The following is a 24,224-nucleotide window of genomic DNA, read 5'->3' on the forward strand; positions in this document are numbered from 1 at the left end:
AAAAAGTGGATTGTGGTAAAAGGGAACTGCAGTTTTTATAATGTTTATTTACCAGAGGTCAGTTTTTATTGTTAAATATTGATAGGAATATATTAATGTGTATCTTATTAACAATGCCATGTAGTACATTAGTTTGTAATTAACACAATTCCTACAATAAAAAAATCAAACAATACATTAACATTATAAATCTACTTGTTAAAGGTATTTAGAACAAAGTCTCCATACCACCAAATGTGGCGGAAAGAGGAGTTTAAGTGGCATATCAAAATGGCAACATAGCTGCATGTCAGACTAGATGGAACTAATGGAATTACATGTATGATTACATATTTTTTGCTAAAGAGAAGGTACATAAATAATGTGATTCCAATTAACCAGCTGGTCTGCAAAACAAAATTACAAAGTAAAGATTCATGTTAGACATCAGTAAGAGGAGTTCTCATCACAGTTGAGGAGTGCTCATCACAGTGTGTGTCTCTCTAAAACAAGCCCTTCTTCTTCTTAAGACTCTGCTGCTTCCAATCGGGCATGGAGTAGAAGTCCATGCGAGCCATGCCCAGGATCAAAGTAAAGTCTTCATTTGAAAGGTATTCCTGCAGTTTCAGAAAGAAATGAACTATTTACAGAGGCTCTAAATTCCATGTCAAAACATACATTTACATTCTGTTCATTTCTGCATAATTATATAAAGTTTACATATTTGGCTTGCGAGATAGGATCTAGGGTTCGTCCTGGTGAGTCTTTACCTCCTTTTTCGTGGGATCCACCCCCTCAGGCAGGTCCTCAGCCAGACAGTTAATCAGCTTGTCTGCTGGAAAGGCGGGCCTCGTGGTAGGAACCATGCTGATAGAAGATTCCTTTTTGTTGGTGCTGTTGAAGTTGTTGCTGTTGGTCATCTCCTGAACACACAGGTGAGATCATGCGATTCCAAGTTAGGCTTAAAGATAGTGTAGTGTATCATAAATCTTAACTGAACTGTACAGATGTGGACAATCCACTGTAAGGACGCCACCCACAGGTAGAATTAATAGGCAAACATGTTTTGGAATCGATTAGGAAAACACCTGGAACAAGGTCTCATCTTGAACTCACCATTGAAATCTGGATGATGTTAGTTGCGTCTCCGAGCTCAGACTTCAACTGCATATATGACTTTCCATCCTAAACACAAGATTTGAGAATATGAATACGTCACAGTGTGGTGTATTATGGTGATTCTGTGAAGTCTTTGGCCGTCGTTTTCACAATGGAGCTGTTTTTACTCATTCAAGTCATTGCCATTTGAACAGTTGATTGTTTTGTTCTAAATGAGCACATACACTCCACTTGTGAGGATCCCAGGCATGGAACCAGCCAGTGAAAGTGGGAGGCTCAAAACCCTGCTTGACCATCAGGATTGGTGTGTTTACATCACGTCCAGCTGGGTGGCTGCGCAGGTATTCTTGAGCAGTGACGACTGCTTCCTGCTTCTCCTTCTCATTGGCACCTTTCCCAATCCACAGGTATATCTGTATGAGAGAGATGTAAACAGCTATGTTTCTACATTCTCTTGAAATAATCAAATTAATGTTATTCATTATCATGGTGGTGCCACACCTGGTAAAATCAAAAGAGGTATCTCACCTGATCCCAGATATCCAGCAGCATGACATCCTCCTCATCCAGGTCATCTTGGTTGAAGTTTGTGATCTCTGTGGCAACAAACGTGCCAGTCTGGGTGGAGCACTCAAAGAGGCGTGGGGTGATGTTGTCGTGCTCCTCCTGTAGTCTAATAAAAGGCACAGGGAATGAGCAGAAGAGGACTACACAGTGAGATCCATGAGGAGGACACATTAGAACAACGGCTGTACCTCTTACTGCTGGCGTATTGGGATTTCCCTCCAAGGTTCACCCAGAAGTCAGCTGGTTCCTGGCCCTCTGCAATGACAAGCTTTTCCCTTTTGGAGATGATATCCGCCAGAGATTTTCCCATCTCCCTCTCATCCCCACTGCATCCCTGCAATGCACACCAGTCAGATATAGACCCTTTTAACAGCATAAACAAACATGTGCGTTCCCACAGCATTTCCGGTGGCACAGAAATCAACATTGAGCTAATGGTAACGTTGGGACAAAAACATGCTTTAAAGTCGACATTTTGTAGAACATTTTAAGCTAAAGCCCGATTCATTTTAATTTCAAAGTATCTGCGTTGGTTTTGAACTTTTCAATTGGATATCCTCTAGGAAAAGATTGAAAGAGTCTACATATGTCAAAGCTGTTGAGTGTTAGATAGATAGATAGATAGATACTTTATTCATTCTGTGGGAAATTTTAGGTAATTTTCGGGCAATGTCAGGCAATGCGCAAAATATCACAAGCAACTACAACTATTGCATGGCATGTGGAGCATTGAGCTGAGCCACTAATCTTTGGGCTTATCTTGGTCATGGTATCAAATTATTAAGTTCGATATGGCCAGACTATCAAATGTTAGCTTTAGTTAGACTTTAGACTTTGCTTGTTATATAATAATAAGGGCACCTTATGTACATCATTCTGCACCATCACATGCCCAAAGCAATTACTCAATAATTAAGTGTGACACTAAATCATAGTGTGATACTAACCTTTCCGCACCACAGATAACAGCAGTTCTCAGTCTTGAGCACAAACACATCATTGGAGTTGAGGCTGGACGAGCGAGCTGGCACCTCGATGGCGCTGGTGTTGAACTCGTTGCTGCCGTGAATGTGGAAGAGCCGCATGGCTGGCTTGGCATGAGAGGAGGTTTCTCTGGAACTTCCTTCCTGCGGACAATCAAGCAAAGGTCAGGAGGTGTGCACTTCTATTTCCACTGAGCTTGACGCCAACAATGCAACAATAAAGAAAGGGGAAAAGAGAGCTGTTTGACGTACCTCATACACGACCATCCTGCCCTTGAAAATGGCCATGAGATGCATAGGTTCTTTGCCCATAGGCACTCGCACCTGGACAGGCTCCCCGTTGTACTTCTGGTCCAGGGCCACAGCTTGGTATGCACAGGCGGCCAGCTCTGCAGTGCTGGCGTGACGGCCCTGTGACACAACATGCATTGACATTGACAACTTGCAGAAATGTGTGGCACTTCTCTTGCTGTCATCAAAAGAAGGGGGAGTTGTACAAGGTGCTTGTGGAATGCATATGAGTGCTACTGACCTGCCACATGTACAGTATGTAGTGCTTTTTGTTGCTGACTTCATATTCGTAGAGGATGAGGTAGCAGTCTCCACCGTAGAAGTGGCCCAGCCACCTTCTGTCCACTGGAACCAGCTCACTATCCTCGATCCTCCATACCTTTGTGCGTATGAGAGAGATATGTGCAATTTGTACACTGGGAAGCAGGCAGAGGTCTTTATTTAAAGTAAGGAATTGAATCAGCTGTCAGTAAGCATGCTGGTGGTCAAATGGTCCTGACCTGTGCTTCACCGGTTCCATCGTCCACCATTTTCTGCTTTGCGGCCAGGTCAGGTCTGGCATGCATGGATGTGGCATCAAATTTGACCTGTTCCACCTTGGCTGCAGCATGCAGAGAATGGCAGAGTTATAATGGGGCTCTTTGATGTATGGCAGATCGACATATGAATATTTTTATATTTGTAATATAAACTGGTCCCATCAAAAGCTGTAGAGTGAAATGAAGTGGTCAGGTCTACCTACCAATTTTCCCAGGGTTGTGTGTTACCCCAAGCCCCGTAGTCTGGTTCTTCACCGTCCACTTCTGGAAAAGCTGTTTGAATATGGCGGACTCGGCCCCATCATTCACGGTCTCAACATAAGTGGACAGAGGGTAGCCTTTAGCCTTCTTGTAGGCCTTGGAGAAGGGAGTAATTGGTTTAAAACCAGTAAGAAACGACAGACCATTTGTTTGTTCACACGTTTGCATGTTTTAATTAGCATGTATGTCCTTGATTGTACTTCTATAGCCCTTGACCGTCAGTAGGTGTATTTATTGGTACTGAATTTACGTGCCGGTTAAATACTCACCTCTGCTTTATTTAGAGACTCAGACCTCTCTGTCTTGGAGGCCATCTTCCCTTTCCAGATGAAGATCCTTATCCCACCCTGGTCCAGCAGATAGCAGTCCTGTAGGAAGAGCACTGAATTGTGTTTTTTGTGGTATCACTGCAAATGACTCTTTTCAGATTCTTCTTCTGTGTTTTATTTTCTATAAATGTTCTTTGGTTTGAGCAGTCAGCCCTACTATTTCTTCACTTCTCTAGCGTATACCATGCATCCTGGTAAGAAAAAGTGTTAGTATACAATAAGGGAAATGAAATTATCAAATGAATACATTTAATAATTTGTACTCACTGACAAACATCACAAATGAAAGTATGGTCTTAACTCTCAAAGTAGCATGTATGTTTTGTATTCTTTTGTATTCAACCTACTCGTAAATGACCATAAAAGGGTTTAGCTGAGAGCCTGCCTTTCGGAATTTGTTTTTACTTTTTAGAAAAGCTTTTTAATTATTGAATATCAATGTGCGTGAGCTAAATAATCTGTCCTTTCTCTAGTCAGTGGTAAGATGGCTTGCTTCCTGTTTAGTATCTTTAGATTTACAGAACAACCTTTTGGAGAACTAAACCCTAAAAGGAAAAAAGCAAGAGACCAGCCAAACCCTTGTGGGTAAAGTCAAGGTCTGTCAGTTAATTTCACTTCTATTCCATGTAATGCAAGCGCCTCATGCTTAATCACCCCTAAGCACACTATGTAGATACTGTTTTAGACTTGATTTAGATATAGTGTTATTTAGTATAACTTGTTTTTAGTATATTCTCTATCTTCTACTGTCCTTATTGCTTAGTTGTGTTTTTTATATTATATACATTTATTACTTTTTCTGCTGTTAGTGAATGTTGTGTGTGATATCTATCTATCTATCTATCTATCTATCTATCGAATGCACTCTGACACTGTCCAAACAGAACAGAGTTTCACTAGGGTATAGGCATGTACCCATAATTATGTTTAATCAACCTGTAAGGGCAATACCACAGCATGAATGGATATTATTAGTATGTAGGCTGTACTGAAAGTAAGAAGCATGTATTTTAAGGTTGGAGCAGTGTCAACAATGTTTATCCTCTCTTCCGTCCATTGTCCACTGTTCCGTCCACTGAAGTTTATCTTTACTCTTTAATCTCTGTAGTTGGAGCCCAGCCCTCTTCCATGGCACATGCACATTTCTGAAAAGACCTCTCAGTTCTCCATTTTTACTTTATATCTCACCCACATTATTTAACACCAAATAGAATACACCAGCTACATCAGCTGGCAAGAGGCAAATGTCTCATTTTAACCTGATACACTTGATTGAATCTCAAACATTTCATTGTGTGGTAATAACACAACCATAGCATCTGCATAATTCAGCTACTCCTTATGCGTATTAAAAAGTGGTAGCTTACCTCATGCCTTAGCAGGTCCTGTGTCAGGGGTTTCACAGCCACCTCCTGCACCACCAGGTTCCCCTGTGCATCTGAAATGCTGTTGAAAGGTGACAGCCCTGTTGTATTAGGAAGACATCCATATGTATGTAGGTCAGTTGAAGAGCTGTATTGATAGTCAGTACTCACTGAAAGAGCTTGATGCTGGTCTTGAGTTTCTCATCCACCACGGTGTCGGGTATGGTGTCTTTGATGTCCCTCCTCTCCCCCAGGACCTGTTTCATGAGCTTCATGGCCTCCTCGGAGGACTTCTCGTCATCTCCATCCACCACAGTAACCTGTGCTCGGCCTCCTCTCTCCCGGTCACGGATGTCCTTGGCCAGATTCACCCCCTGCAAGAACAGCAGTTTGCTTAGAATGTGTGCTCAATAACCCAGTTCAGAATATAATAATATCAGTCTCAGAGGGATGGTTTTGGATGGTGTGAGCAAGGAATGGTGTCCTGCCTTCAGTCTCTCCATATGGTTGCTCTTCGGTCCATTCCACTGAATGATCAGGCTCCCCATGTCCAGCAGGAACACGTCGCCCTTGTTGAAACTGTTCCAGCTCAGGTCCACCTAAGTATCAAACATGACAGATTAGACATATTGGATGGGAGACCTGGAGTGGGATCTATGAGTTTATGCCAGTGGCTTGAAAGACATGCATTTGTGTGGACCACAAGGAGGTGCTAGAAAACATTTTGTTTTGAAAAAAGTTGAACTAGCTGGTTGATGTACTGTGTTTTTAAATTTGTGAAACACGGATGAGGCTGTGTCCCATAAGATACATGAAAGGAAGGGCATGGTTGCTTAATCTTCATCTGGTTGATTGGGTTATGCAATTTGTATGAAATGTTACCCAGCAGTTATCCTGTGGCTTGTGCTCTAGACTGAGAGAGAGCGCTCATCTTTCCTGACACTGATTAGTTTCTCATGTACTGTGATGAAGTCTTAAGGCCTACTGTACAGATGATTTCACTGTGGAAACTTAGAAACAATTCAACTGACCACAGCAGTGTGTGTCAGTGTGGTTTAGCAGGCTGTTTTGGACCTTTTTTGACCCTGGCTGCAATAATTCAGTGTCTCCACGCTCTTGCGAAAGGCGGGGTGATGTCAAAACATTTCACGCCCTCTAACACTGCCTGTGTCTCTGCTCTGCAAAGCTGGTGGAAATGAACTCGCTCAGAGCTCTCGCTATCAATGTGTCATCCACTGTGTGTCTTTCTGTTTGTCGCTGGCCTTCTATAAACAGCTTGTTAGCTGTGTGAGAGGGTGTGACATTCTTACCTCTCCAGCCACAACATTCTTCTTCCCCTTGACATGCAGCAGTCGGCGGATATTGTACGTGTTAGTCTCAACCTGTTTCAATCCAGACGCCACCCCTCCCTTCTTGTAGCTATTAGGAGTCAGAGGACAGATGGGTTAAGAAATTGCGTATTTTTTTCCCAAAGGATGTGTAGTGTGCTTAACATTTATAGTCTGCCAGTTCTTAGAACAGAAGCAGAAGTAAACCCCAGTTAGATCTTACCCAACTTCCTCTTCATTTGGTGTCATAGTATTACTTGTCTGATACACAACATTTTGTAATATTTTCCTAAATCAGAAGCCATATCCAATAAATGGGTGCCACTCTGGTGCAACATTGCCCTAAACCGTTGACAGGTGGATGACAGAAGGATGACAGGTGTTTTTCCCATAATGGCACGCTGTGTGCCTGTACACAGAGGCCTACTCACATGATGCCCTGCTTGAAGTATCCTCGAAAGGTGGCGCTCTCGTAGCCCTGCGTCTCACGGTGCTGCACGGCCACACCTCCCAGGTGCTCGTCCATCAGGGTGGTGTAGATGGCGGCTGCCCCTTGCTCGTCCTGAGAGGTGTTCTTGCCCAGCCAGTAATGGATGTCATAGGAGTAAGCCCCGCTGGTCTTATGTGTCTGAGTTGCCATGTAAAGTATGAGATTGGTGGACATTTTTGGATTAATGGATAATCAGTTGTAAAAACACTTGATAATAAGCCTGTATTGAACTTATGGACACTTACATAGAGTATCACATAGCTGTCTCCCTCATAGAAGTGGCCATATGCTTTTGAGGGGAAAGGCACCATCTCCATGTTCTGGTGGGAAAATGTAAAGCACATAAAAGACACATACCTATACGACATACAAATAATTCCACATGTGATGATCTCTTTGTTAACCTTTTCAAATGAGATAGCATGAAAAATGTCTAAACAAAGGTCTTCACATGAATCCCACATTTTCAGTCATGCTACATGTGATGGCATTAGGCAAGAATGATTCAGCTCATAGTTCATGCTCTTTTACCTCCACCCTCCATATCTGTAGACCAGGGGTTGTTTTATTGAGGACTTTTGGAATCTGAGATTTGACTTGAACTTGTGGCATGGTGCCAGCTTCAGCTCCTGGGGAATACCTAGATGTGGGAGAAGAAGAGAGATCTTAAGAGAGATAGTCTGGGGAGTTGCTCAACACAGCGTACAGTTCAGGCCCAGGTGATTGGTGTGTGTGGCCCATTAAACAGGGCGCAACGTTATATTTCTTCACACCGCTCTGTTTCCCTCACAGTGGTCCAATGTCACACCAATCCAGTATCAAGCACTATGTTTATTGCATAGGATTTTCAACTTTGTGCATGGACTCATGTGACCGCCTGTCATTGAGTGCTCACCGGAAAATTACTGACAGCACAGCTCAGTACGCAACTTTGAACTTTCTTGTCTTCATAATGTGTTTTTATTAGCCACATTAATGATCCTCTTTTATTGAGGCCTTTCTCCAAGCCGTCCTGAGGTTATCAAGTTGACTTATGATCCCCCATTAATAGTGTGTAGTGAGCAATACTGGGTGGATCCCCTCTGTTCAGCACTCCCTGATCGCTTCAACATTCTCACAGAGCAACAGCAAACCACACCACAGGAAGTGAAACAACCACTGAATCTTTTTAACAGTTCAAGTTTCCGGACTGGTGAAGGTGTAAACACACATGTATGTATTAAATGGTTCTTGCTGCTGCAAACAGGACATGTGTTTGGTGTGAAATTAGCAAAGGTACAAACATTAACAGCAGTAACAGCAAACACCAAATTGAAGAGTTATGTGCCAACATCTAAATAGGTCTAATTTACATGACCAGAGATAGTCAAGTGGAAATCCCTTTTAGAACTTCCTGCCTAGCCTCATTTCACATATCTCTTCTCAGCAGTTAAACCTTACTGACCATACCCACTGAAACATTATGGTGCAGTATATATACTAGTAAGAAAAATAGTGTTTAACTCTAGTGTCACAGCTTTTTGACAAACCTGTGTTGTCAAACAATAGTGTTTTTAAAGTTCAGTAAATGAATACTGCTGTTCTATTGAAATGAGTGAGTGACTCGTTGGGTGGAAAAGGCTATGCGGTCTAAACTCATCACGGTGGAGCACGTCAAGCTCTCTTTAGCATGTGTGACGGAACTTGTGGGAGGACTGTGAGATAAAATGACCAGTTAATCTCACTGCCACAGCCTTCTTCCCTAAGGGCTGAGTGTACTGTTTCATATCTACATCTCTGCCTTACAAACAGCTCTGAATGCAATAACCTAGCTTGGTTCATGCACTTTGAATGTCCATTTTTAAAAAGTGCAGTGCAATTGAAGCTGAATTGTTTAAGTTTGCATGCAGATCAGCTTTCACTGATGGCAATTTAGGGCTCAATAAAACAGACTTTGTATATCTCACAGGGAATCATGCATGTTTTATGATTAGCTGGCCATAAATTGTTATTGTTGTGCCATGTTTGCCTTCATTCAAGGGACAGACTTTCCAGCTGTGTTAATAATAACCTTCTGAGCAAATATTACTCAGTTCAAGGAGGCCTCGCCCACATCACGATGTGGCGCCACAGATGATTATTACTGTACACCCTCCCCCTCCCCCTCCATTTTTGACATAAAACATGTTAAGCTTTATGTCAGGCAAACATGTTTTTGTTTATGTTGAACTGCTGCTGCTGAGTGATCAGGTGAGTTTGACTCCAGCCATCTGTGAAGCGTCTAGTGACTGTCCTCTCCTCTGAGACTGCCATGCTGTGCCTCTCCTTTTCCTCATTAAGGGCCGTGATGGCAGTCAGATATGGCTACGCTCCCATGACAACATTAGACCTCTGAACTGATGGCGAGAGGGATATGAGGATGTTGTTCTGACAAGTGAAATGAGAGGCTGTCTTTTCCCTCAACATTAGGAAACAGGTACTGGTAGTATGAGTACATTGACAATGACAATGCAGTGACAAAGGTTTGCTTTAAGTGTTATATGTAGATGTATTATATATCTCTCTTCACTGATCTCATCACACAGTTGATTTGTGGGTTTGCCCATAATAAAATAAACTTTTTATGAGCGTCCTTATCAAGCTTATCAATGCATGACCAAACTGCTGTTCAGAGGTCTGTGGATGTTGTAATCTATCTATGGCATAGTCTCTTTGAGGGGCTCTGTAAGAAACAAAGTATTCCTAAAACAATTACTTTACAAAACCAAACACAACTCTCACTGTGCCACAGAGATATGCTATGTGTGAATTACACATAACATAAGAATTAGCATAAGAACTATATATGGTTTCTGTATGATACATAAAAATGGGCAGCTGAACCTTATCTCCTTATCTAGTTTTTAATCGAGAGTGCCCATAATTGTGAGAGAAATTGGCAGAACAAGCAGGACAGTGTACCCAGCTATTACGTAACAGTGGCCTGGCATGGCCTTGAGCGATAATTTACTTCACAGTTTGAATGGCAAGGCCCCCTCCCTTCCCCTCTCCTACATGCACCTCCAACAGGTCGGCTGCCTCCCCTGCTGGGAAACCCTGTCTCTTCTCACTGACATCTGTTTGCTCTGTGTCCCAGAATCGCTTTGCAGCTGGTTACGACTACTGACACGTTAACGCATATGTAAAAAAAGCTTCAGTTGCTGTTACTGTCGTACAGTTGTTAATTTTCACCTTTTTATTTCAACCTGGCACCTAACCTAATTCTTAGAAGAGTATGCATTTGTCTGTCATCATATTTAAGCCCTGGTAGACATGAGATGTATATCATTGTGAAGCACTACAAATTGAGTGAGTATGAACCTAAAATCCATTGAAAAAAATGTTAACATATGGTTCTCTAGACAACTCAAACAATACCTGCTCCTGACCACACCCTGGAGATGGACTTGGACAGTGTTATATCTGTCCCTTTCATATGCTACTATGTTTATGATGCCACTCATGACACCAAATTTACACTAAAATAATTTCTGAATTTAGATGAAAATGGACCCAGTCCATTATGGAATAAAAGGACATAGCATGGTTAGCATATTTGCAGCAGTGTCATCTCTCACATCCCTACTCTGTACATTCCTGACCCATCTCTTATACGCTCCTGGATCAATTTGCCACACAGTGTCTCTATTTTAACCCCCAGAGATGCTAGAAAAGGTGTGCTCAGCAGAGTGGCACTCACCTGTGGCGCGGAGAGTGGTGGAGAGAGGTGTGGGAAGAGACGTCGCAGCATCGAAACAGGCAGTCGCAGAGTGTCCGCTGCTATCCCTTGCCTCTTTACAACCCGTGAACTTTGCCTCTTGCCCTCCCCACTCATAAAACGCATCGCTCCCCCATATATGGCAAGCGGTGGAGATCTGCATACAGGTGTGTGCCATCCATAGCTGGCCTCTGCTAAGAGCTCGGCCCCCACGTCTGTGTCTGCTTCGCCGGCCGGCTGGAGCCCAATTGGTGCGTCAGCCTTGTTTGCTTTCTTGGTCTCACCTGGGATAGGTGTTTACCCAAGGGCCAGGCTTCTTTGTTAGTGCAGTGAAGTTTAAATGCAGGCCTGATTTGCTCTGCGTGCAATTACCGCAGACTGAGAATGAAACATTGGTGCAGAGCCAGAGAGCTTTGTTATTCGATTCTATGGCTAATTTCAGTCCTAATGTGTTTATTTAAGAACAGAGAGCTTGCTGCTATGCCATTTAGCCGTGTGTGTGTGTGTGTGTGTGTGTGTGTGTGTGTGTGTGTGTCTGCCCGCTTGTCCCCGAGTGTTAAATCCTCTCTGATCTTCAGCTTATGGGATCTCGGCTAGATCTCCTAACAGAAAGCCAAAATCTCTCGTGGAATGTGCAATGATTAAGTCTGTCTTATTCTGCCCCATAACTTAGATAGAAATTACATTATGTTCCCATGTACACACAGTGAACATATCATGCATGAGCCTCGCTCAACCACCGCTCGTGTGAATACCACAGAAAATCAAACAGTGACCAAAAGATCAACTGCAAATGTGACTATCTTGCAGTAAGACACCCTAATGACCTTGAGCTTCTGTTGTCTTATTGATTTATTAGTAATCAGGAGGGCCCACCTTACCCAACATTTACTGGCAAAGGCACAAACAACACTTTAAGAATTCCTTTGGGCACAGAGACTAGGTCAGCATTGCCCACAGCCAAATGGACCATCAAATGTGAGCTCAGAGTTGTTTGTGGTTGCTGTTGGTCTAATCTTGGCGACATTAGAGGAAGGTCATGGGAAATTGCTCATGAGGAATGAGCATGAAGAGACTTCATGATTAGTTCATTGGCCCCCTAGTGATCGATCCCCCCCAAGACCTGCTTTAGCACTCGGCAGTTCTTAAAATGCCTTTAAGTTTGACAAAATCCACATACATCAAGCTATAACAAGACTACTTCAAAGAAAAGGTCTGCACAGCCCAAATTCCAGTAGTAATATTTTCACATACCTGATTCTTGGACTCCACGGCAGGGCAATGTCAAGTTCTCTGCAGCCCTTTCTTCCTCACACTTTGTGAGTGAACTTCAGTCCCTACACCTCCCCTTCCCTCCCCATGCTCACACTTATTAACCACACTCAGATTGGAACGGCCAGGAGACAGGGAAGGAGTGAGAAAGGGAAAGAAAGAGTGTATGAGCAAGAAAGAGAATATAAGAGTGAGGGAGAGGGGGTATCCCAGGGCTCAGTTCCACTAAGCAGTGGTCACTGGGTGTTTACGGTGCTCTGTGGTCCTGGCTTACATAATGCTGAAATGGACTCATTTCCGCGTGGTTGTTAGTTCAGCTCTGCGGCTCTCCTTTTGTTAGTGTGCCGTGAAGTGTACCCCTCACACACTCTGAACAAGCCCCTTACTGTCCTCTGTGTTTGTCGTTAGAAACATCCAACATCTTTTCATTTTCTTTTTTTCACAAATGTATAAATGAAGAAAATTCAAATTCATCCTCCAATTTTTAAAAAAATTAAAATTGGTTTGAATAACAATACTCCAAGCATGAGCTCTGTGTGGAATAACACATTTATTCAGATTGGGCTTCAGGACACAATTATTTTCAGCCTTAGCAGTTTATATGCACCATATACACACAATTTCATGTTTTCATTGATTTTACAAATATACCACATTTACTACTCATCATGACCATAATAAAATCAACAAAAATGACAACCACACTGAGATTATTCTTGGTTCAGTTCAAAATGAATTAGACTAAACATAAAGAACTCATCTAAAAGTAATGTTGAATATAACTAAAAGCAAATTCATAACAGCAACTCATTCCTGAACTCTTGACGCAATGTACATAAATCACTTGTCTTCATAACCTTTTTGAATTGTGTTTTCAAATTTGACACCATATCACCAACATATTTAAATATACACACTTTTACAAAACTATATTAAAGAATAAACAGATTTTGTTTTGCTAAAATATTTTTTCATAATATACATATAACCATATTTCCTGATTCCAGAAAGCACTATCTGTCTCTGTACTAAGACATAATAAAATAATAAAAACTATATAGCCAGAGTGTCCCTTGATATATGTCCAGTGAACCACCTCTGTGTTACATTGGCAAATTGCATACAACAGCAGTGTCTGTACACATGTGCATACTCACTACACACTTTAACAGACATATAAGCAGTCACATTCTTTTTATACACAGTGGTAAAGTACCTATGTTTGAGCTCACTCTCCAGAGAATGTAGGATTTGTCACTGTAGTTGTTGCCTCCTTAAATAAGGGATTGTCAGCCTTTGAACACACACACAAAAAATTAGATGGATTAGCAGTTAGACATAATAATGTATTGGGGCAACATTGACTTTTAAACTTACAGTGTAGAGGAGCACACCAACTATTGATTATATTAGCTTATTTGCCATCTACCATGGACTATACATACCATTCTCTTCTCTGTGAGTGCAATAACCCAGTCTGATACTGTTAACCTAGCTTAGCATAATTCACTGGAAGTGGGTTAGCTCTATTAGCGTATAGCTAGCCTATAGATAAAATGTAGGCCTAGCTATAGGCTAAGTGGTCTAACCCAAATAGCCTAAGCCAATTTCCCAAGAAGTTGGTGTGTTCCTGTGATGTCATACTTACATTGCTCCATTTGCTTTTCTTCTTCTCATTCTCAAACTTCTTCCATTCTTTTAAGTCTTTTGCATACAGCAGAGCCTTAATGATGAGCAGAATCAGGAGTCCAATGAGGGCCACTCCAGCAACAGACCCAGCTACAATGGCAGGGATGGGTGGTGGTTCGGGGCACCCTAGAATCACAGGCAATAAAGAATTAGAGTTCAGGAAAAATACAATTTATCCCAATTCTAAATTAACTGAAGCAAGAAGCCTTACTTCTTTCCTTAAGTATCTCAACAAAATAGTTGTTCATTCCTTCCATTTCCTTCATGGTGAAGTCAAGCCAGCAATTTAGGGAGTCTTTTACTTCACACTTCTTGGCCTGTGTGTTGAATGATAGTCTTTCCACCATGACGTGCTTCAGGTGCTTGCAGGCAGTGGTGCAGTTTTTGTCGTATGGACCACCACCAAAGCCAAGGCACTCAATACAATTCCTGCGAAATGGAGAAACAACATATCTTAACGCTAACCAAAGCAAACTCAACGTCAGCAGAAGTATTGGCATGACGGTGGTTTCCATGGGAGTGTGTAGGAGTAGAGCTGGGAGTGTCTCTTACGCCGACTGCTGACACGGCGGCGTGCAAGCCTGGCATTCCAGGCAGAAGGGTGGTTGGTAGCCTCCTTTGCACTTGCAGATGTCACATTGGCATTCCCCACGGCCATTGCAGATGCTGCCGCCAGTTCGGCAACCTGCGTCTGACACTTTGCAGTGGCAGGCATCGCCATCGTAACCACTGTGGCACTTGCATGTACCGCATCTACAGTCACCATGACCTGGAGCACAATAGAAAATTAGCAAACCATGAAAAAGCTGCAAATGACACTAAATTACTAGCCTGATAGCCAGAACTTAACCTCTGATGAAGAACCTTTAATGGTCCTGATAGCCAGAACTTAACCTCTGATGAAGGACCTTTAATGGTCCTCAAATGTTGTGGGTGGGGGTTATATTGGGGCTGGCTTCCAGGCCACTAAATTACATCAACATAAAAATAACTCTGAATGTACTTCACTGACTGTTCATACCCTGATACTTCTGCTACTACAAACACTATTGAGAACAATGGTAATGATACATACAGCAATGCATAGTAAGGCTAGAACAGCGTCGATAGTTTTAGTGATAGTATGTTTAAACGTTGTTATTGGATCATACCTGAACACTCCTTGTTGTTGTGCATCTGGCAGCCCTCATCGACACACTCACAGTATTTTTTATAGTAAGGGTTCCCATTCTGGCTTTTGTGGCACTGACACTCTCCACAGACACAGTCCCCACGACCCCCACACTCAGTGCTGTTGTCGCCCCGGCACAGTTGCCTCAAGTCTGCATCATTCCTGTCCCCCTGTTTGCATTTGCACTTCTGGCCTGTATAACCCTTATTACATCTAGGGAAGCCAGAGAAGATAAGAGATCACTCACTTACGGTCATAAGTAATAATGGCTCAGTCCTGCAAAGTAGGCGAAGAAGGTATAAGTGTGAGAAATCGGAAAAAAAAAGACTTGTTGCTCTCATACTTGCATGTTCCACATTTCACCTCTCCTTGAGAATTACAGAGTGGATCATTGGGAAACGGAGGGTCATCACATTCACATTCACAGCGGGTTGAAATGGTCACCTTCATTTTTTCAGTGAAGCCCCTTGGGCCGACATAGAAGGAAATGTTGTTCATGCATTCATGTGCTGTCACTTCAACAAAGAATTGAACCTAAACAGATAATTAAAAGAAATGGGACATTAGACATTTTTGAAAATTAATATGGTAGAGGTTGTTAAACATTGTAGGCCCTATCTCAGCAATCTAAAAATGGTCATTGGAGAATGGCTTAGGGGTTTGTCCAGTCCACATTGGGGGTGGTTTTGTTATCAAACATTATCAAACGTTGGGCGCCTGGTGCAAAAAGGCGGTTCTTTCTTCTGTCATCGGTGTGTTTTGGGCATAACATCCTTTAAACCAATGAAAATTACAACTGTCATTCCCATTAACAGCAAGGATCGCAACAGCGGTCGGGATCAAACAGCGCATCGGTATTTTGATAGTCAGCGGCGCATTTGAAGGAATCTAACTGTATGGTACAGGTATTCCACTAAACCAATGGCTGTGTTCGAATGACTGAATAAAAAACCTAAGGACATTTAACCTGCAGAGGAGTTGCTGCTTATATCTCGTGATCTCACGTCTTCAGATGTGCTTCATATGCGCCTTTCGCTATAGACCAGGCTTTTCTTGGTCAGTGGCGTAATGCTTTTTAGGTAGTGTAAGATAGCGATTTTTAGATAATGCACCAGATTGTCACACCCCTGAGCACAATGTTCAATAAAAGAGATGCGCATGGCGAAAAATTCGACTGTAAGATAGGAATACGCTTTGCGTTGTGATAACAATACGCTTTGTGCTGAGTTTTAGATCGCCAAAAAGAGCCCTGTGTCTATGAAGGTTCATTTAAACATCCAGGTGATGGTATTTCTTTTAAAAAGTTTATAAAATAAACTATATTAAAGTTTTTCCAAAAGTAATCCCTACCCACTTCCCCTCGATTACTGAGTGAACTTGGGTGGGAAGCTCCCTCGCAGTTAAATGAAGTTCCGTTGATTAGCGAGGTATAGGGTTATAGAACTTCACTCTCCCTAGAGGAAGCTGGTTATCACAGAACTATCGATTTGTTTACATGCGCTGCCTACTTATTTACAATACTTGGAATACTCTCCCAATGGACCTCAGAAATATACCAGCCCTAACTGTTTTTAAATCCAGGCTTAACACACACTTTTTCCGTCTGGATATGAATCAACTGCTGCTGATCCTGAAGCTGGGTCAATATTATTTTCATGTCTGTCTGTAAATACTGAATGTTTGTCTGTGTTTGGTATGTTTCTCTTTTCTTTTCTTTTTTTTACTGTGTGAAGCACTTTGGTCTTAAACATGCTATATAAATTAAATGTACTTCATCCTGAAGTAGACCTTTCCTAGTCATAATGTACACCATGATGTATTTGCATTGGTGGATTCTTATGTGTGTGTGTGTGGTTTGCTGGGTGCTTTGTGGGATGGATACCTCTTGGCCAAGCTTCACGTTATCACAGATACCCTCGTCGCCTGGATTGTTTCCCTCTGGACAATTTGAGGTGTATGTGACTGTGACCTTGTCTGGCAGTACATCATGGGTCACAATAACTTTAGAGGAGAGTTTCTGTTGAGAAATTAAGAATACTAATTATCTTGAAAGCCAATGATTGGATGGGGAGAATCTGAATTACTCTTAGCATATATTTTTTCATAGCATAGCATAGCACATACAGTAGGCAACTGATTACAGTTATGTTTTAGAACAAAACTAATTTATGACATAAAAGCATTTACTATTTGCTTATTTAATTAAAGGAAACATATCACGATGAATTAATAAAGCCTTACATCATAGGCATTCTCGATTAGTTGCACCACATTCGATGAATCATCAGTCAATTCTCCCACCACAGACTTTGGGATCAATTTGCTCAGGTCCTGGGAAAAGATGTGTGGGAAACATGTATTAGCCTTATTGTCTATAGCTGAACAACAGAACAACAGAACTTATACTAGACCATTGCTTACATCATACACTCCTTTCACTGAGCTTGTGACCGCAAAAATAGGCTGAATGTTTTTCTTCTGTAAGGTCCTTGCAATTTGACCAACAGATGGATAGTCCTGAAGATGGAGACCACAATAATGGGGAAGAAAAATGGCTGTTATACATCTTAATTTCTATATTACACCAAACACAGTAATGATTTTACCGCCTAGCACTCAAGTTCACAGGTTGTCAAAGGAACAATGCGCACCCATGGGGTTTTCAATGAAAAAATAGGTGTGGTCAGGCGCATAATCAAACATTGCTATTTTAAAATAATTATCCAGAGTAAAATGCACTTTAGATCTATTTACGGATGATTGGGAGTACATACGTTGAGTTGACATCCAAATCATGTCATTCGGATGTGCTTTGAGACGATTGCTGAGTGTGGAGTAACACGCTCTGGAAACCCCCCCCCCCGCGCAAAGTTTAATTCCTTATTTTGCACGTTTATTTTTTAAACAATGCGCCCAGGGGTGTGGCAATTAACAACTTAGGGAGTGGCCTGGCGCATTGTCTAAAAATCGCTATTGTACACCTGGTCAGAAGTCTATGGTGAGTTTTTTTTATGTTATTTTAAGAGCGCATTGTCAACAGTCATATTGGCGGGTGCACAACGCACCATCCTTCTATCATGAACGCACACCAGCGCACATCCATGCAAAACATTACAAATTGCTCTATTGCAATGGGAAACATAATTAGAATAAAGATATTACGAAATACTGTACATCTCATGATGAGTAGTTATTCACCATCATTTACAAATTGGTAATGACGGTTAAAAGTGATTAGGGGAGAGGCGAGAGACACGTATGGAGCACAGCTGAAGACGCACTGTCAAGAGATATAAGCAACTCCTCTCCTCTTCAGGATACATGTTTTATTGAGTCATTTGAACAATATTAGGGTAAGTGTTGCTTTTTCCAGCCTATGTTTTCGATGGTAACCCATTGTCAGTCAATAGTGAAAGTAACTTACTGCATATAACTGTCTTGTCGTTGACTGACACACCATGGTAAAGTTAGTTTCACTTTGCCAATGAGTTCAAATAATAGACGAGTGCAAATGTGTGAAGGCTATGCTAGGTTTTAGTAAAGCACGGTTTAGTGGAATGACTATTCCATATGGTCTTGCAAGCAGCCTCCTTCAAATGTGGCGTTGACTGTCAAGAGCATGCATTAGGCGTGTTCGACTTAAGGGAGATCTGTGCAGATCTGACTTGATGTGATGCATGCTGGGTTGAACACAATGCATACTGGGATGGACGCAATGCTTGCTGGTTAGAAATTCTGTCCTACTTCTGTCAGCCGGGGAGGGACTTACCACCGTGACACCATGTCACATGACCTTAAAATATCGCGGGAGTCAGACAGATCTTGCAGTTGCCTTCCACGAACTGCACGAGCTAAAACACGCCCTCATGACGTCAGTTCAAAGACGTGATAGGGCCATTTGGGAGGAATGTCCTCATGACGATTATGACGGGAGTCTCATGCTGCTTCCTTATGTTGGAATATGCGAAAATAAACAGAAATCGAAGGGATACCTTCTTATACGTGATTTCTGCAACAATGGTAGGCTAGCCTACTGAAAACGTTTGGATATTCTGTTATTTTCTGCTGTTGGCTAAATAGATAGACACACATATAGGGGAAACACTTGATATTGAATTTATGTGCTACAATGCAGGCCTGTGAACTGTATGACAACAGTGGTTTATTTAAACTACATCATATGAATTTATTTCGTCAGTCATCATGCTCATTTTAATGAGTAAGAATGAAAGTTCTGCTGTGTTTATTGCAAACAACATTCCGCGATGTTTACCGCGTTCAGTTCAACGTTCACGAAAAAATGCACGCACAACACTGTAAATTACGCCGTGAAAATAGCATAGCTTAGAGGTTTGTCCAGTCCGCATTGGGGGTGGTTTTGTTATGAAACGTCGGGCACCTGGCGCAAAAAGGCGGTTCTTTCTTTAATCAGTCATGGGTGTGTTTTGGGCACAACATCATTTAAACCAATGAAAATGCCATCTGTCATTCCGTTTAACAGCAAGGAGCGCAACCTTAAACAGCGCATCGGTATTTTGATAGTCAGTGGCGCATTTGAAGGAATCTAACTGTATGGTACAGGTATTCCACTAAACCAATGACTGTGTTCGAATGACTGAATAAAAAACCTAAGGACATTTATCCTGCAGAGGAATTGCTGCTTACATCTCGTGATCTCGTGTCTTCAGCTGTGCTTCATGCGCCTTTCGCTATAGACTAGGTTTTTCTTGGTCAGTGGCGTAATGCTTTTTACTTAGTGTAAGATAGCGATTTTTAGATAATGCGCCAGACCACTAGCCTGGACTGGACACGCCCTAAATGTGCTTAACCCAAGTTTAGACCAGGCATTTCAGACCGTCAAGACAGAGCCCCTTAATCTACTGTACAAATCTATAAAATGAACACAAATTGTTCAAGTCACTACAATTACTTTAGTTTATCATACCAGTAAATTGCTTTTGCTGTACATGTTCTGGGTCAAGTGGCATAATTCATCATTTGGTTCCAGAATAGCGGCCAGTTTCCCATCACCAGCCATATGGAATCCAGCATCGGTGGCTAGAACTAGCAAACGAGTGGCATTTCCCCAGCCAATGTCTCTCTAGGAATTAAACAAAAGTTGGTCAATAAATAATAATATAGATCATGTTTCACATTTTGCCTAGATGTTCTACTTTGCACATTTAGACAAAGGCCTTTATGTTAAGCACTGAAACTGAGGGACACCTCTTCACCAATAAAAACATGAAACATGAACATGTTAATAAGTCATGCTTAGCATTTTTGAAGCTTTTTGAAACTTTTTCCAGCATCCTACCTCGCACATGGCAGCCTGCATGATGGCGTCCAGACTTCCTTCAGGAGTGTCGAGATTTCCAGAAATGTCCTGCTTAGATACCTCTTCATTAAATGATTTGTAGTTATTTGTCAGGTCGAGAACATGTTTGAAACCAAATGGTGGTTGACAAGCCACCGTCTCCTTTTCATTCGTTGGGCAAGGATTCTTAAGTTTTTCTTTGTTAGTGTTTGTAAACGGCAGGACAGTCTTGTCAACAAATGAGCCAAAACCTTTGGTGTAAGAACAAATTCGTGGATCAGTTTAGTTATTTGCTTAGTTAGTCACAACATATAGTTTGGATGGTATAAATTGCGTTACCAATTCTTGCTTTGTCATTGCCACCGGTTATTTTTTGTAGTACTGCCACTAAATCTTTTCCCAGAGTTTTTAATAGTTTCAGGTCATCCACCATGGAGTAAGAGAGATCCATTAAGTAGTAAAGATCCACTGGATAGCCCTCTGCTCTTTTAAACTTGAGTGTAATCTTTTCTGGAAGGCCTTAAAAAGATGGAAGATGGGTTTAGAAACTTGTGGATTATTTCTGCATGCAGATATAATTAAGGCATCGGCAGTTTAATGCATCCACTGAAACTGGTGATATTTTGGTATTTTAAAACTCTGTAGTGCACAAATAGCACTGCCCATCAGAACATCTTATATATGTGAGTAAAAAAATTACCAGGGCGAAGTTCCAGTTTAATCTCTTGAGGCTCGATCTGGACTGCGTCGGTGGTTGAAGTAGGGCCAGACAGTGGTTTTTGTTTAATGTTTTTTTTGGAGTTTTGTGGAGAGATAATGTCAGTCTCCTTGCAGCCTTTTTCCATTAGCTTTGCCTTGGTTTCACAGCGCTCAGCATCAGATTCGCCTTGGTTTGTGAAGTTCTGTTGTTGGATAAATAGGAAAGACCGTTGTGAACTAAATTGTGAACTAAAAAACTAAAAAAAATCTAAATTAATTGTCGATGGAAAATTGCTCTCTGTGGATCTATGTGAACAGTGGGAGGCAAAAAAAGAAGCCTACCAAGCACTAATTCACACATTAGAGCTTTCATAGAATCAACCCTTGTGAATATCTTACCACAGATTTGCACCAAGAGCAGAATGCTCCAGATTTGATACAGTCATTACAGGAGTGGACGGCTCCCTTCTCACAGGTTTGCTCAAGCCAGACTATATGGAGAGAAATAGTTAAAGTTGAACTTGGAAAATATGATCTACACCTGCATTATAATCAAATAGTTTCTTGTACACTTCACAATACAGTGAAAAATAATTATCAAAGAGATTTGATTGACATTTGCTTTTGTCGAACAGTTCATTGGTTACATTGTTGTCTGTAAACTCACCATTTGTTGTTATTGATAGCAGAATGAGGACTTGAAGACGCACAGGCGCGGCCATTTTCTGAGGGAAGAAAGAGATAATGTGCATATCACCAAAGCCAAAGATATGATGCAGCTGTACCGTAAGACCACTAATGGGATTGTTTAATCTAAGATTGCATGCTCATTGCTCATGTAAGACTAAACAGCCCTCAGTTTTGGTCAAATATTACTTTGCCAGAGAAAGTTACAAATGAAATCAGTTTCATATTGTATACCATCACTTTTCTGTGCTAACTGTTTAGATCTAGAGTTTAACAGTAACCATTTACCAGAAACAAATTGATGGAATGATAATTTTTGTGTTGCCACATTTTGCTGGGAGGCGTGACACCGAACTTAACCATAAATGGCTATGCCTTCATGTGTGTGTGTGACGTTTGATTGCCTCATAGGATCTGTTTTTAGAGAAGTATTTAAACGCTTCTACTTTCTAGATGAAGGCAGCATAGCATGTGACAATACATAATAATGAGTTAAATATCATTTTGCTATGAAAAGGAGTACAAAGATGTATGTTAACCAGCAATTCTCTTAATACTACACTGACATTGTAATGTTGCTCACAACATGCAATAAACATACTTTTCTTAAAAAAACTGTAGATTAGTACCATATAACCACTCAGTCTGTTGGCACTAAGACTAGCATTGAGGTTATTTTAATACTTATTTTACTTTACTCATTTTGTAAAATAGGCATACAAACCTAACAAACACCTACATAAGATACGAGGTATAAGATATAAGACATAAGACAATTATTGTAAAGGAGTGCAGCTGTTTCTTCATGCGTTATGAGTCGACCCACTAATTAGCTAAAGCATGGTATTCTGAGTATTGTATTTTGTGAATATCCTTGAAGATTTAGGTTATTAACACACCCCTTGATTGCTCTTCCCTATACTCTGTGCCATAGAAGAGCTGATGGTAGACATTTTCTTAGCTGTTTCATCTTCAAACCAGTTCTGAACTTAGGGGAAACACTTTTAAAACATGTAACAGGAAGTCATCTTTCGTGTGCTAGAAAGTATTTCTATGTCTAGTTATTTTTGTCATATTGTTTTCATTCGCTATAGGGAATGTATTTCTATGATGACCTGCCCTAAAAACAACTAACCCTCTCAATATTACAAACTTTACAGATGCTGATTCTACACTGCTGAAAACACACCATTTTATAAAATGTTATAAAGTTTTAAATCCCCAGCAGAACTGAAAAGATAAATATGAGCTATGTTCTGTGTACTCACCACTTTAGATGTACAGTACAGCTGTTCACAAGAAACTCAATAGTGTGCTGGAACTGTGCACTCGCTCACTTCCACATACTAACATGACCACATTTACAGAACATGACCACATTTACAGGAAGGAAGAGTGGCAGAAAGAAGGAACTTAACTGCTGTTTTGCAGTCAAAGAATATGGAGACATGCTATCTAGAACTGTTTACCTAAATGTCTAATGCAGACAGAATACTGTGTGGATTGAGATATGATGACGAGAGACAACTATTCCCCGAAGTGATGGGGCTGTGAATGATTTATTATGACCGCCGCTAGCGAAGCTAGCGAAGCGGTCATATAGGGATTGTCAAAGTTTTTTTTTTTTTTTTTTTTTTTTTTTTTTTTTGTTTTTTTTCCCGTCATCTACTTCCTGAAATTTTGGTCAACGATACCCGGGGCACCGAAACACCGGGGCACATGAAATTTGGTGGGTATGTAGCCCCACTAGACTTTTACGGAAAAATTTCGTTTGGTCCCCGGGGGCCACTCCCCCTCCGCGCTGGGCCCCCCGAAACCCAAAAAATGCAGTTTTTCCTAAATAACTACCTGAACCGTGGCACCGAGGATGAAGAATTTTTTATGGTATGTTGGTCTCAAGGGCCCACATCAACTTAGCCCATAATCACTCATTTGTGATTTGCACCCCCCCGGTAAAAAATGAAAATGCAATATCATTCTGCTTTAATCGCCCCTCTCTTCAGTAAAGACGTTCAGAACTGCACCAAATTTTATGTGTATGATTAACCTGACATTCTCTGGGGGTATGCCAAGTTTCGTAGAATTTCATCCATGGGGGGGTCTAAAAAATTAAGTTATGTGTACATTTAGTGACTCTACACTCATTGGCCTGTAGATGGTGGTGCACACATATACACATGCACACACACACACAGGCACCCACATACTATCGGTATTAGAACGGCCGATACATAATTACAAATTCAGTAGGATTAAAAGAAAGCCAAAATAAATATTCATCATCATCATCATGGCTGCATTTCCAGTATTGGCGATAAGTAGTCGTTTGTCCACTAGATGGCGCATCGTTGCAGTGAGACGTAATTTTGTTGGAAGTTAATCTTAAATGGGTTGGAAAGACAC

General features: G+C 41.3%; 2 protein-coding genes across 2 annotated transcripts; both read right to left on the reverse strand.

The window, feature by feature from the left end:
- Positions 1-67: 67 nt before the first annotated feature.
- On the reverse strand, positions 68-11,031 carry vil1 (villin 1). The gene is made up of 20 exons (XM_076263711.1): positions 10,969-11,031; positions 7,782-7,890; positions 7,496-7,570; positions 7,192-7,388; positions 6,743-6,851; positions 5,921-6,031; positions 5,604-5,806; positions 5,436-5,514; positions 4,009-4,107; positions 3,682-3,835; positions 3,440-3,540; positions 3,181-3,318; positions 2,901-3,059; positions 2,613-2,792; positions 1,854-1,999; positions 1,627-1,771; positions 1,323-1,511; positions 1,096-1,164; positions 750-902; positions 68-596 (listed from the first exon to the last, which is right to left on the reverse strand). Exons 2-20 carry the CDS (start codon positions 7,860-7,862, stop codon positions 483-485), a joined length of 2,502 nt encoding a protein of 833 aa, XP_076119826.1. The 5' UTR covers positions 7,863-7,890; positions 10,969-11,031; the 3' UTR covers positions 68-482.
- A 1,758-nt stretch (positions 11,032-12,789) lies between these two features.
- On the reverse strand, positions 12,790-23,287 carry itgb2 (integrin, beta 2). The gene is made up of 16 exons (XM_076263712.1): positions 23,090-23,287; positions 21,802-21,859; positions 21,534-21,625; positions 21,136-21,337; positions 20,775-20,954; positions 20,436-20,686; positions 20,064-20,219; positions 17,540-17,635; positions 17,360-17,449; positions 17,001-17,135; positions 15,462-15,652; positions 15,099-15,331; positions 14,500-14,716; positions 14,159-14,376; positions 13,907-14,073; positions 12,790-13,552 (listed from the first exon to the last, which is right to left on the reverse strand). The coding sequence occupies exons 2-16, from the start codon at positions 21,854-21,856 to the stop codon at positions 13,487-13,489; spliced, it is 2,349 nt and encodes a 782-aa protein (XP_076119827.1). The 5' UTR covers positions 21,857-21,859; positions 23,090-23,287; the 3' UTR covers positions 12,790-13,486.
- Between the last annotated feature and the right edge of the window lie 937 nt (positions 23,288-24,224).

The sequence above is a fragment of the Alosa pseudoharengus genome, unplaced genomic scaffold, assembly GCF_046254945.1.
Source record: "Alosa pseudoharengus isolate Yale_2024_CS ecotype anadromous, Long Island Sound unplaced genomic scaffold, YU_APseudo_1.1 YU_APseudo_1.1_scf_3, whole genome shotgun sequence".
Lineage (NCBI taxonomy): Eukaryota > Metazoa > Chordata > Actinopteri > Clupeiformes > Clupeidae > Alosa > Alosa pseudoharengus.

Coding starts and splice junctions, on each gene's coding strand:
- vil1 (XM_076263711.1), bottom strand. CDS start 7,862: ATGCCACAAGTTCAAGTCAAATCTCAGATTCCAAAAGTCCTCAATAAA. Junction 6,032..6,742: donor AGAATGTTGTGGCTGGAGAG/GTAAGAATGTCA, acceptor TTTGATACTTAG/GTGGACCTGAGCTGGAACAG. Junction 597..749: donor TGGATCCCACGAAAAAGGAG/GTAAAGACTCAC, acceptor CTGAAACTGCAG/GAATACCTTTCAAATGAAGA.
- itgb2 (XM_076263712.1), bottom strand. CDS start 21,856: ATGGCCGCGCCTGTGCGTCTTCAAGTCCTCATTCTGCTATCAATAACA. Junction 21,338..21,533: donor GCTCTTGGTGCAAATCTGTG/GTAAGATATTCA, acceptor ATCCAACAACAG/AACTTCACAAACCAAGGCGA. Junction 20,220..20,435: donor TGCAGGCTGCCATGTGCGAG/GTAGGATGCTGG, acceptor TTTAATTCCTAG/AGAGACATTGGCTGGGGAAA.